This window comes from Calypte anna, chromosome 1 (genome assembly GCF_003957555.1).
Source record: "Calypte anna isolate BGI_N300 chromosome 1, bCalAnn1_v1.p, whole genome shotgun sequence".
Classification (NCBI taxonomy): Eukaryota; Metazoa; Chordata; class Aves; order Apodiformes; family Trochilidae; genus Calypte; species Calypte anna.
This window is the reverse complement of record NC_044244.1, coordinates 41,307,200-41,320,289: the sequence shown is the minus strand read 5'-3', so window position 1 is coordinate 41,320,289 and position 13,090 is coordinate 41,307,200. Positions and strand designations below refer to the sequence as shown.

Sequence of the window (13,090 nt, the reverse complement as noted above, 5' to 3'; positions counted from 1 at the left end):
CACTGACGTCAGTGACTCTAAAACTAACTTCTTAAAATGCAGTAGACTGGAATTTTCAGTCACAGTAATTAGAATGGAACTATATCTACTCTGGTGTGAGTGTCCCTGTGGTGAATAGTCACACCATTCAGTAATCAAGTATTTTGCTTAAGATGCAATGATTCTAAGAAAAGCAACTGAAGAAGACTCTCCACAATATACACAACAGAATGGTCAATAAAAGCCTCCTGCCAGCATGGGAACCACGATTTATACCTGCAGCCTCTGAAGCCTGGTAAAGTTCACAACAGAAATTGTCCATCTCCCAAGTGTATAGACCAGAGGCCACAACAGGTGCAAGCATCCTTATTGTACTGTACATTTCTTATGAAATCCTTGTGTTGGTCAGAGACATAGAGGGAATAGTTTTATGGCCTAGTGGTAAGAACAATCCCCCAAAAGAGGGCTCACTTGGATTCCCATCTCTTCTTCCATGATTATCACTGTACTATCCAACTGGAAAGAATGCAAAAAGAAAGATGGAGAGCAGCCTGATCCACATTCCCTGATCGGAACTTGACAGCTTGGGCACTAGGATGGAAAGTGGGAATTGTCACCAAGTCATAAAAATCCTAAACTTCTAAGCCCTCTAAGTTGCAAACTCGCTCAGGCATTCTTTCTCCTTCTCTAGTTTTATTACTGAACTATTAATTTCTTTTTGTGAAAAAATCCATGAAGCAGACCATTCTGTTTTGCATCAAATGGAATGATTTTGCATCATTTCTTTTAAGACACAAATTAAATTAAGAAACAAATTAAAAATTTATATCAATTTTCCGTTTTTAAACCTCCCACTTTTTTGATGCAGTCATGCTGAAAAATTAATTCCTTGCTTAACACAGTGCCTGTCCCTATTCACTTCTCTTGTTTTTGCTGATTGTTTGATTCGCAATTTTTTGGTGTTAATCTAGTTCTTGTGGCTCTCTCTTTAAGACACATTATGTGTACAGTGGTAACTTCCTGATTAATCTGGAGGTAGAGAAATACTGGTCTGCAGTATAGAGGAGAGCTAGAGGAACAAGCAGAAGTTGTCTGGATTGTGTGACTGCATCCTGATGGCAAACATGATGTCTCTTCTGGTCAGCTCTGTCTGGGATGCGATAAAGCAGGGGCAGTTAGTGGGGCAGAAGGCATCTGCTTGCAATATTGATGGGACTGGGTGCACAATGGCAGAGATAATCCAGGATTAATTTCCATCTACCTCTCCTCTCCTCCTTCTTGACCTTGTATGCCTCTTGGATGACATGGAAGTTCAGTATTTCTATTGCACTGCCATGACATCACAAATTAACTTAAAGGTGGTGTTGTTTATGCCAGATTTTAAAATACATTTCTAGCCAAGAATATTTTTATGGAGGGTTTTGAAATACAGTCAGCAACAAAGTGTGCATTTTAAACAGCTTGACTGCAGTGGTTATTTTTGTTGATCCTTGCTGAAAGTCTCTGTGGGCAAAGATGAAAATATCTTGTTATGGTTTCTCTGATTCACGTAATATGAAGGACTTTCCCTTACTATACTGGTCTAAGAAAAATCACACTAGATGGATGGGGTTTATAGTAAATCCTGAAGAATCACACACTTCTTTTACAGTTCCCCTGCATTCTTCAGTTACTGATTCCTATTCTGCCCAGTCAATAAAGATGTTGGCAGTTCTTTCTCCTGTCTCTTATAAATATTAGTAAATTACATTTTTGAAGGATTAGAATTTCTGTCTAGACTATTATTTATTCATTCATTTTAAGCAAGTTGAGACAAAGTTCTAGAGCTTGACAGCTCTGAAGGTGAAATTGGAACAAAATCCAGGTGTAAAATATGCCACTTCTATTTCCCTCCAAACTTAAGACAATGAGAAGTTTCTCTTGCTCAGAGCAAGAAAACCAAACTTATGGAAAAGAAAAGAGATATCCAGATCTACTCCACTTTTTAAAGAAAGCATTGCAACAATATTAATGAAAAATTGCAGCATTCTTTTAAAAACATTTCTGATAACTTTGGAATCTATAGTTATGCAAAAGATTGTGTGCTCATTCAGTGCCATTAAAAAGGTAAACAAAAAGAGGTAAATGGGAACTACTGGTAGACACAGGTCACTTTCAAGTATTATAAATCATATTACAATAAAAAGAATAGAAAATATTTTTTTTAAATAAGGAGAATACACACCTGTATAACTCAGATACACTTATCCTCACACAGTAGATTTAAAACCAGAGTAGTATCATTGCTTTTGACACTGCTTCAGCATTTGTTTATGTCTTAAGTGTAGTCAAAATGCTGGGCTCTTTCCTTTAGTGGGAAAGAAACCCTGTACAACTGGCTGAAACCAGCCCCAAAGAGAGCATTTTTATTTTTTTTTGTGTTGCCTACACACATAATTAGAAACAGTGCAAAAGCCCTATGAAGATGCACACCATCTATATGAGGTGGCTAATGCCAGCAGCCACGTTACCAGTCTGCTCTCTCAATGATCCTACAGTAAATGAAGAGTCAGGGAGCATCCTGAGCCAAAGCCCAGACACTGGTGCTTCAAACAGCCTTCAGACAAGATTAATTCTTTTTGATGACTGCAATACTCAGGTTCTTGAACCAGACAGCCACCTCTCAGGGCATGCAGGCTGCTAATGTGGCATAATCTCCCTAGTTGTCCACCTGCATATGCTGCAGAACAGCAGTACCCACTCAGTTTGGTTGACATGAGCTAAGCATTGCTGAGCCAAACTTTGAATGTGGGCTAGTGCTTACATCAGAGAATACATGGACGAGTTTCAAAATGGCATTTTGGTGATGAAAGATAAGTAACACCTGTCTGGAAGAGAAATTACATCTTAAAGAAGAAAAGGTATTTAAATGTTCTTATTCCACTAAGTAATCATATGTAAGTTCGATAGTAAAACCCCCAGAAGACAGAAAATACCAAAATACAGCGTCACTCTAGAGGCTAAATCCTGTTTTCAGTGCTTCTCTGAACTTTCCTGTAATACCTTTTCTAGTCTCTCCCATCTGACATGCCCATGACAAGGAGTGTTTGAAAACACATGGCCAAATATTAAATCTAGCATTTAGTACCTACTAACTGCAAAAAACCCCCTAAAACAATTATGTCCTGGTTCTTATCCACATGTGGACAGAAATATATACCATGGCTCAGATGCTATGGAATTCGCAACAAGCCAGATCTTTTGTTTTTGTAGCATAGCTTTCTGTGATAGTTTGAACCAGCACACTGTCATTCCAAATAAATTAAAAATTGCACTGTATTTTTTTAAACTAATTTGGCCATTAAGTATATAATCTACATAAATATATGGGCATCTTTTTCTCTGTGATTAAGCTGTGCATGCAACATTACTTACATTATTTATTTTACCATGGTCTTACACTATTTAACATTCTGGAGGTCTTTGTACTGACAGCAAATAACTGCATGAGAACGCTGTGAACAGGAGCTGAAAACCTGCCATATGGCATAGGTAGGATGGTATTTTATTGTAAACATACTAGTTAGGATTTTTAGAAAACTTAGCACTAGCCCCCTTGCTCACTTAAATCATTATCAGAGAGAGCAGATAGAAATAGCAGTAGCTAAGGTTCTAAAACATTTTTCATTAAAAGATTCAGCTTTCATTTGTTTATAACTGCCAGAATAATTTCTTTTAGGTTGTAACTTGCAGGCATGTGTATCTACTTTACCTTTTCAAATTCCAGCTGAGCTGATTCAGCTACTGATGAAATTAAGAAAAGTCTTGGTTTGTTTATGTTTGGGGGAAAAAAATCTTAAGCTTATGAAAAATTTCTAATATAATCTTGCTCAGAAGCAGGATCTTGAAATCTGCCAAGGATACAAATGCAGAAAGGAGAGGTAATTTCCCCTGTTTTTCCACTATAATCCAGAACTGAATTCCTTATTCCTACATTTTTTCTTTCTGAAAGAAACTATAAAAATTACTGTAAGTTTATTTCTCTTCTAATGACTTGTCTTCTGCTAATTTGGATCTAGAGGGTGCAGCTATTCTGACGAATTATATGTGGATCTGTATGATTCTGATTGATGTATTTCTAGATGACCTCTTAAGGTCCCTTCCAACCTCAATGCTTCTGTTTTCCTAGCATGGTGGGTAAGACTTTTTTTTTTTTTTTTTTTTTTTTATGAAATTGCAGGTCTAAAATTTACACTAAGGAGCCATTAAGGTTGCACTATTAAGCCCGCAAAAGCTACAAAATACTAGACTTCTGGTACATAAAACTATTGTAGCATGATAACTGTCCCTAAAGACAAGTGCCAAAACCACTCTGTCTTACTCAGTGTGCAGTGGAGAACAGGAAAGTCAGGTTTGTGGAGACAGCTGAAAAATCTTGCTTCTGCAGAATGAGTAGTAAATCAGAAATGGATTGTCAAGAAAGGATGGTCTTGTTCAGACAGTGAATAAAACCCTGCAAAATTTCTATTCCTGTCCCTGCCATAAAATTCCTACTTATGGCTTGGCAAGTCTCTTGAATCACATCCGTTGCTGGTCACTAATATGATATTCCTTTCTCCACAGCATTTGCAGCTACAGTTGGAGCCATTGGGAGCTTGGCTTTGATCATACTGAAGTGGTCTAAATACTGAGCTGGGTTCTGGGTGTTTCTTGTTAATCACCAATCCCCCCTTTGACATTAACATCTTTGTATTAATTTCCTATTTGTAAGATAGCCAAGCCAGTACTTTTTAACATGTCAAGAACGTTCTGAAAACACATAACCATTGCCTATGAAACTCTTCTATGTTGCAGTAGTGAGAATCATGGGAAAATCCATGAGGAAATTCATTTATTTTGTTCACAATAGGGCTTAAATATTGTGAAGCATGCAAGGCATGACACTGAATTATGAAGAGGAATCTATTAAACAAAAGCTTGTTTAATAAACACTGACCATCATGTACACTGAATGAAGCAAGACACCAATAGTGACTGCCTTATTGACATAGATCAGGTCATATGTAATCATGTAATTAGGATGTAATGACAATCTTGTAATGCATGCATAAAAAGCAGGTAGTCTTGTTACAATTTTTTATGCTAACTTATTCTAATGTCTTTTTTTTCCTTTGAGGAACACATGTTACTATGCATATGAAAACATCTCCCTGCATTCTGATTCAATTGCAAACTGTCTGATAAAAATTCGCCTAGTCAGGTACTGGTTCTCTGCCATTTGTTCACATTAAAAAAAAAAAAAAAAAAAAAAAAGAGAGAGAGAGAAGCAAGCCTTGAAAGGCACAGTCTCCTGGAGAGACCATGATAAATGGGAGTAATTGAGTAATTGAGAGGGATACAGGGATATACTCGGGGTATATCATACCCTGGTATACAGGGCTACAGACCCAGCCCAGGCTGACAAGGGACAAATGTCTCTCTTTCATCTCTTCAGCATCTCTATACTCAGTACTTGTAAAGCTGCAGTTCAGTTCAAGCCAATCCCATCAAAATGGTTAGCTGTGCAAAGATTTTTTTGGAAAGAATTTTGTTTCAGAACTAGACCTTTATAAACAGCCTGTTGTCAGCTCACAGTTATTGTCCCAGGCTATCTGGCTACATCTTTATAATTCACGTTTGGGACAGTTAGAAGTACAGTTATTTTACATAGGATTTTGGAACGTATTTGCAGAATGTGCTGTGGGTTTAGGGGTCGGTGTACTCTACAGCAAGCTCTGCAGCCTTTAAAAATGCAATGTTCCTATTTAGTGGTCTGCCAGCAAAAGTTCATTATACTTCCAACTACAATTTGAACCCCACAGGATACAGAATAAAGTCAAGTTTTTCACTCTATTAAACCTTGAAGCATTTAGAAGCATTGTTTGAGAAAAGGATAATTCTTCTTTTACCATCTCACTATGAAAAAGCATAATGTAATTCCTAAGGAATGTACGAATTTGTAGAAACAAAAAATAAACAACATAAATAAACATCCTCTTTCACTGTACCGATGTAGCTGATGTTGTGTTGCAATTAACAGCACACAATGTTCACTTCTAATAAACACTGAGAATGAAGATTACCATGAAGGCAATTTTCTGTGCTTTAGTCTTTGGCTCTGTGCAGCCTCTTAATACTGAAGAGGAATCAGGCTCTATATATCCTGTGGCATTTCTTGATGATACTCAAAGCTGATTGTTTTGACTTTGTACTTGGGAACTAATGTAATCTAAGCATGTTTATATAGTGGAGATCTCAGGCAGAAAACAAAGCTGAAGTGAAAGAAAAGCTGACAAAAGCACTGGTCCTATGCAAAGCACAAGATGTGTTTTATGACATTTTATTCTGCTTCCTTTTTTTTGTCTCTCACAAAGCTACTGAGTACAAAATGAAGCTATTGGAGTCAGATCCTAGACTCACCAAAGCCAACAGAAAGAATCCCATGCACTCTGCAAGTTTTCACAGGATTATGCCAAATTACAGAAGGTCAATTATTTGAACATGTAGAGCTCAATTTCCAGTTTTGTGGGCTAATGAATATTTATATCTTCAGCATCTCAGCTTCAAGATCATGCAGGGTTTTTCTTTGAATAACAGTGTCTATATGATACGGCTGCATGTTTTTCAGGTACTAACAACAAAAGTACCCTGAATGTAGAGGAATTGGGTCTAGAGCAAATATTTCTATCCTTTAAAAATGAGGAATTAGCATCTTTATTTGATAGCTCTTCTGGATTTATCATTAAGGCCATTAATGGATTTATCAGTGCATTTATCACTGTGGACCTTCAAAGTATTGTAAGTCAGAATCTTCTGTGCTTTATTTATTCTCCCTTAGAAGGAAAGCCTGGATTAAACTGGTCCCTTACTTTTCTGCATTCACAGGAAGGTTGAAAAGTCGATACCATTTTGCTAACAGAGTCACTGCCAACATTCTGTTATTCAATCCCTCTTATCTATCCTCAAGTCCAACTTCTATAATAAAAAAACACATTACTAAAATTACAAATCACCTTTGTCCAAAACAAAGCTGGCTTCTTAGCTTCTGGAAAATAACAACAATGAAGAATATAAGACATTTTGGGGCATTTGAAATTTAATCTTCATCTACCTACATTTGCAGTCCTTCTGGTTTTTGGCAAGTTCAAAGCCAGGCCTACATTCACAGGCAACCCCACCTTTGGGCGTCTCCCGGCAGATGTGTGCACACCCATGATCTTTGTTCATACAGTTCATACCCTCTGTAAAAAAAACAAAAAGAAAAGAGAAAAATAAAATATTGAAAATATTGAAATAAAATAACAAAATAATTATACACATCCAGTCCTCCAGTAATTTTAATTGTAATTTTTATTATGCATCTGGACTGTGTTCCAGAAGGCAAATGAGCACACAAGAGAGAGGCATACAATCAATAAAACAGTGCCATAAAGGACAAACCTACTCCGGGGTAAATACAGCTGAGTACTACTGTGGAACATAGGGTGTCTCTGTGACACACAGAAACCCAGGACTTGTCACTTTCTTATTCCATAGCCATATTCTACTCTTTTATGGAAATATAATGAATTGAAAGTATACTCCAGGAAGTTGTCTGTCCCACAGGTGCCTATCAGAGTTGAATAACTGAGCTTGCTGTTATTTTTTCCATGTAGAAATGTAGTGGTTGTTACTGTCTGGTGCATTTTTATTTGCCTGTAAATGTGATTTATATTATCTAACACACATAAAAAATGATCATACCTGAGCAATTTTGCTTGGATCTGTCTCTTTGCTATGTGTTACATGGCTCAATTTTCTGTCATTCACCATAAGCCAAGCCAATCTCCAACAAAACTACTACCACTTTTCCCTTTGATGATGTTAAATAAAACATATCAGCTGTTCAACAAATATCCAAGCACCATGAGTGGATTCCTGTAAATGTTTATGCCAAGGAACAGCATCAACCAGCTTCCCCTTAATCATTGTAGGGCTAATTTTAGCTTTCTAAACCATGTAAGTGATTTAGATACAGAATACACCTTATGTTCTTAGAGGCTTTCATTACTGAGTTAATGCAAATCCCACATATTCACAGAAATCTTGAACTCAGTCCTTATGGGTCAGCATCTAGCATTCCTTGTGTGAAGGAAGGCTAGCCAGATTTGCATTACAAAGCCTTCCCAGGCTTCCCCTTGGACATCTGACCTGGAAAGGGGAAACAAATTCTCTCAGAGAACACTGACAGAGAAATCACAGCAAAACTCAGCTTAATACTGGGGAAACAGCATGTATTCCCCCAAAACGCTGCTGTCTGTAACACTTGTCAGCTCTTTGTTACTTGGTAACATGGCTACACCTATCTGTTGTAGCAAGGAGACAAATTTCAGTAAAAGTTTCCCTGTATTAAGAAGAACTGTTAATTGCAGAAAAATAAAAGGATTGGTGTGTAAGACAGCTACTTAGAAACTTTGAGCACAAAATTCTGAGGAGGAAATGCTACAGAAAGACGAAGATTCCCTCAGGGTGACAGAAGCTAACAGCTTCAGAAGTTACTTGCACTGCTTGACTTCACCTCAGAAAGGGTTATATTAGCAGAGCAATGGAAAATATACATCACAAGCCCAAGTCAGTATTTTTGTTCACCTCTCCTACAAATATACCAGGATCTTAAATCTTACAGCCTACGAAAACCAAAATTATAGACAACAGATATATTTATTTTCTAAATTCCTCTCTCTGTTAGTTTTGAAATCTCTAAAAACTTGCCAAAGTATAAAATAAGCTATTATCTGTAAACTACAGCCTGGATAATAGATGTCACTGGAAGATACAACACATACTCTACCATACCATACCATACCACACTATACCACACATAGAAGTGAGTCATGAATTCTTTGGCTAACCAGATATAAGAAACCTGGGAACGGCCTTATTGAAGGTTTGGAGGCATTTTATAATCTCTTTCTCTCCACTCCTCCCAACAAAGGACTTCAGACACAATGTGTTTGACAAACTGCATTCCTGTGCACAACACTATGTTCAGAAAAGGATCTGGGAAAGATAACACATGCCTGATTGAGTCACACTGCTGAGGCAATGAGGAGAGAGGAATTAGATAGATGAAAGAAGATATTTAATGGCCCAGAAATGTAATGAAGCAAGTGATTTTCAGTGTTTACTTAGAGATACCGAATATCTGCCATTGTTAAAATCACTTGACAAGAGAGAAATGATGCACTGCTAAAAATACAAAGAGAAATTAGAGATAAGAATTACTACATTCTGAAAAAGAAGCAAAAGAAATGCTGATATTTGTGTGTGAGACCACGATATTTCAGTTACTGTAGTAATAATTTCAGTTATTGCATTCATCAAGTAGCTGGAGCTGTAGAAATACCCGTCCAGGTCCATCTTTCACTGGATAAGAACACTAGAGAAACCTCCTAAGTCTGAAAATCATTATTTCAGAAGTTTTAAGTTTTCTGGTCAAATGAAAGATCATTATTTTTCACTAAACAGCAAGAACTCAGCGACAATGAAACTTCTCATTTACATTTTTTGATTTTTCAAAATCCCCAGGAATTAAAAAGAAAAAAAAATCTTATCAAAATTTTGTTTAGTCCTGGAAAAAAAATCCCAAAATAAAAAAAAAAATGCAGCAAATACATATTTTGGCTTGCTTGCAAATGTAGCCTAAAAAAAATAAATTTATGTTTAGGTGAAAATAGTTTTAATCATTCCAAATTTTAATTTTTCAGCAAATGCAGTATTTGGCCGGATGTCTTCAGTAGCAATCTACATACACAAATAATTCACAAATAATTATTGAAATGTAAGATTTTGTGCAACCTGACTCTTCAGACAATACTGAACCTTTCATGATATAGCATATAAATCACACTAAAAATACAAAAACATATTAACTGCCTTCCTGATACTACTTTAGTTGCTATCTGAATGCATACAAACAGGATAGAAAAAATACTCCTAATATGACTGTAGAGTATTCTGTGTAGCAGGATGTGGTCTAAACTCTAAACCAAATTAAAAATACATAATACACCTCACAAATATTGTCCTATTCTGGAGTGCTCTGTTAGTAGTAAAATGACTGGTCTGATGAGCGCACACCACACAGGGTGAACATCACAGAAGCAGTAAAATGCTTGAGTTATGTTCCCTTGCTATCGCCTTCTTTTCAACAAGGTTTTGGCTTAGTTAATTAAAGTTTCATGGACACCTAATGCACTCGTGCTTTTTTCCATAAGGAGACAAGAGTGTTAATAACAGCATAGAAAAAAATTCCCCGGATGTTAAAGGGGGATGTTTCTTATGTATCAAAGTGCCTGCCCTGACATTCAGACTCTCTCATCCTCAGAACAAAAGGTGACCCAAAGGGGAGGCTGGCAGCCTGCTTCCGGATCCACTGCCACTGCCACACGCCCTCAGGAAGGAGGCTGCTCTCCCCTGGGATGGGCAGCACACAGCTCCAGCAAAAATACTGTGTTCTCTCAGGGGGCAACTAGAGCAATCAAAGCCAAAAAGCTTGTTTTGTAGAAATGGGTAGCAAATTAGTCATTCAGGTAAAGGGGATTCTGCTGCTCATTTAAATGTGCTTGAAGTTTTTTTTCTTAATCACCATAAGCCTCAGTTCAAGCAGAGGGGCCCCAGCACCAAGAGGAATGCCCTGTGCTTTCATGTGTCACTCCATCCTAGAGCTGATCAATGTAATGCAGAACCAGAGAAGAGGAAGGAAACACCCATGGAATTATTCTAGGCTTTCCCAAGACAGTACAGAATTACACCCACAGCAGTTTTACTTCAGTGTGTTGCACAGCTTGGGCAAACATCAGGCAATGGATTTTCCACCCAAGCCTTAATGAAACAGTATAAGCAGAACTACAGCTTTTACTACCCAGCCTTGTTGCGCGCACACACACACACACACACACACACACCCCATGCACCCCCCTCTCCCCCCCTGTCATGTGCACAACTGTTGTCACTCTGGTTTTGGATACAAGGAGTTGTTCCTAGATGCTTCTTTTGATTTTTGCAGTGATCTGAGTGTGCCAGATTCTAGAACTGATATGAGGACTATGTGTTAAGCAAAAACCCATAGATCCTAAATAAGGGAAAGCCTAAATGTTGATAAAAGAGAAGTCTGTATGCCAAAAATCCTTACTTTGTTGTCATGACACTAAAATGTTCAATATTTAAAGTTCAAGGTTTTTCATATAAACTGTTAATAAAATCAGTATCTTAAATTATTATGCTGCTACTCACAGTATTCTTTAAAGCCTAGCACAAAAATGGGTGCATGTTCTCACTGGCAGTGCTGGCAGACAGTAAAATAAACTTTTCAAACACAGACACATTCTCAGCAAGGTTCACCTTACAAAAAGGCAGCAAAACAGAATTCAATAGAAAATACATTAGAAACAGGAAGAGAAATGCCACTTAAGAAAGGAAAACACTAATCTAATTAAACTAAGTCCTCTCTCAGTGGTTTAGATATGACTTGAGAAACTCTCCTATAGCATTCCTGGATTTTTTTCTGACTTTCATTTACAAAAGATTGTTCATGGGAGAGTGGCAGACATTGTTATTTGACCTACAATCAACACTCGGTTTTGTTCCAGGCCTTGGAGAGATTTGGGTGTGAGTCTACGACATTAATCCAGTCTGCCATCTAGTTATCACAAATCCCTTTAATAGTGCTGTTCTGCAAAATGTTCAGTCTGATACAATGAACTCTTCATTGTAGTATGCTCTAAAAATATTTTCAGCTCAATGGCTCTGAAAGCATTTAAATTAGGCTGGCTGTGACAACTAATGTACTGATCAGCCTTTAGTTTTAATTAATACTGCCTGTTCTCATCTTAATTAAGACCCTAGCAATTATTTTACTCTGTGGTTCATCATCTGTGCTTACATTATCTTCTATGTTGTCATACTTTCACTTATTCTGTATTTACATGGCTGTTAATTTTCAGAAACACTCTGAAACCAAATGAAATATGAAAAATAATATATTTCAGAAATATTAAATTGCACAAAAGATATAATACAATAATAAGTTTTAGACTATTAGTAGAATACATGTGTTGAATGTGGCAAGGAAACACAAGACATTTTGAACCCATATATACACACAAACATGCACAGCAGCACATGCATCCCTTATACTCAATCCCTAAAACTACATAAATGGCATCCCTTTTTTTGTGCAGTTAATTTTAGCACTATGTCCGTAGTGAAATCTAGTGAAATCTCTTATTACAGTTCACCCTTATTTAACAAACATACAAAAAATCTTATAAAAATAATTTTTAAATGCTGTAGAAATGGTTTACAAAATTCATATACCACACATAATTTGTATAACTGTGTTCTAATAGCTTCTAAAAGAGTTAAAAGGCATTAGATATGTTATATGCAAGTCACTGCATTGCTGGACTTGGATAAGCCACAGTGTTTAATTATTTAGGAAGTGTTTTACGTACTTTTAATGAACATACCCTGTATGGAAAGTAAAGCATAAATCTTTACAACACAAACAACAAATGATTGTTGTGGTTACCTTATCTCCATTCGTCTTAGTTATAGGGGATAAATACTTCTGTTTGGGAAGGGGATCTACATGGTGCTACAAAACTGCCATGAAATGATAATACTCAGCACTTTCAGGACTTTATTAGAGAAATGCTGATTTAAGGAATGGTATAGTTCAACTGTATTGAAATCAGCTGGTATTTTTGACTGTACCAGTATGTATTATACATCTTAGCAAAATATGATAATACAAAATATATTGTAATTGTAAGAAATACAACGTAAGAAACAGAATGTAGCATGAAAGATAATGTCTTTAGATGACCTATGATCACTCAAGGACATTCTCTTGAATCTCCCTCTCAAAGAGGGGAATATACCTTCAGTAGCAGAGAGAGGAAAACACAAGAGAAAACAAGAATTCTCCTTTTAGTTATTGTTAACATAGTGGGATTTTGTTTGGTTGGGTTTTTTGTTTATTTTTATTTTCTTTTTAAAAATTCACATGAGAAACTAGATCTCTACAAGAAAATACACTGGTCAATGACCA

General features: G+C 36.7%; 1 protein-coding gene across 2 annotated transcripts in view; it reads right to left on the bottom strand.

Annotated features, from left to right (window-relative positions):
* SCUBE1 (signal peptide, CUB domain and EGF like domain containing 1) overlaps nucleotides 1–13,090 on the bottom strand; it is a 184,065-nt gene that overhangs the window by 83,189 nt on the left and 87,786 nt on the right. For both annotated transcript variants that reach the window (XM_030469242.1, XM_030469241.1), the window contains exon 5: nucleotides 7,113–7,238. In XM_030469242.1, coding sequence (XP_030325102.1) covers nucleotides 7,113–7,238 — 126 coding nt within the window. The remainder of the gene's footprint in view (nucleotides 1–7,112; nucleotides 7,239–13,090) is intronic.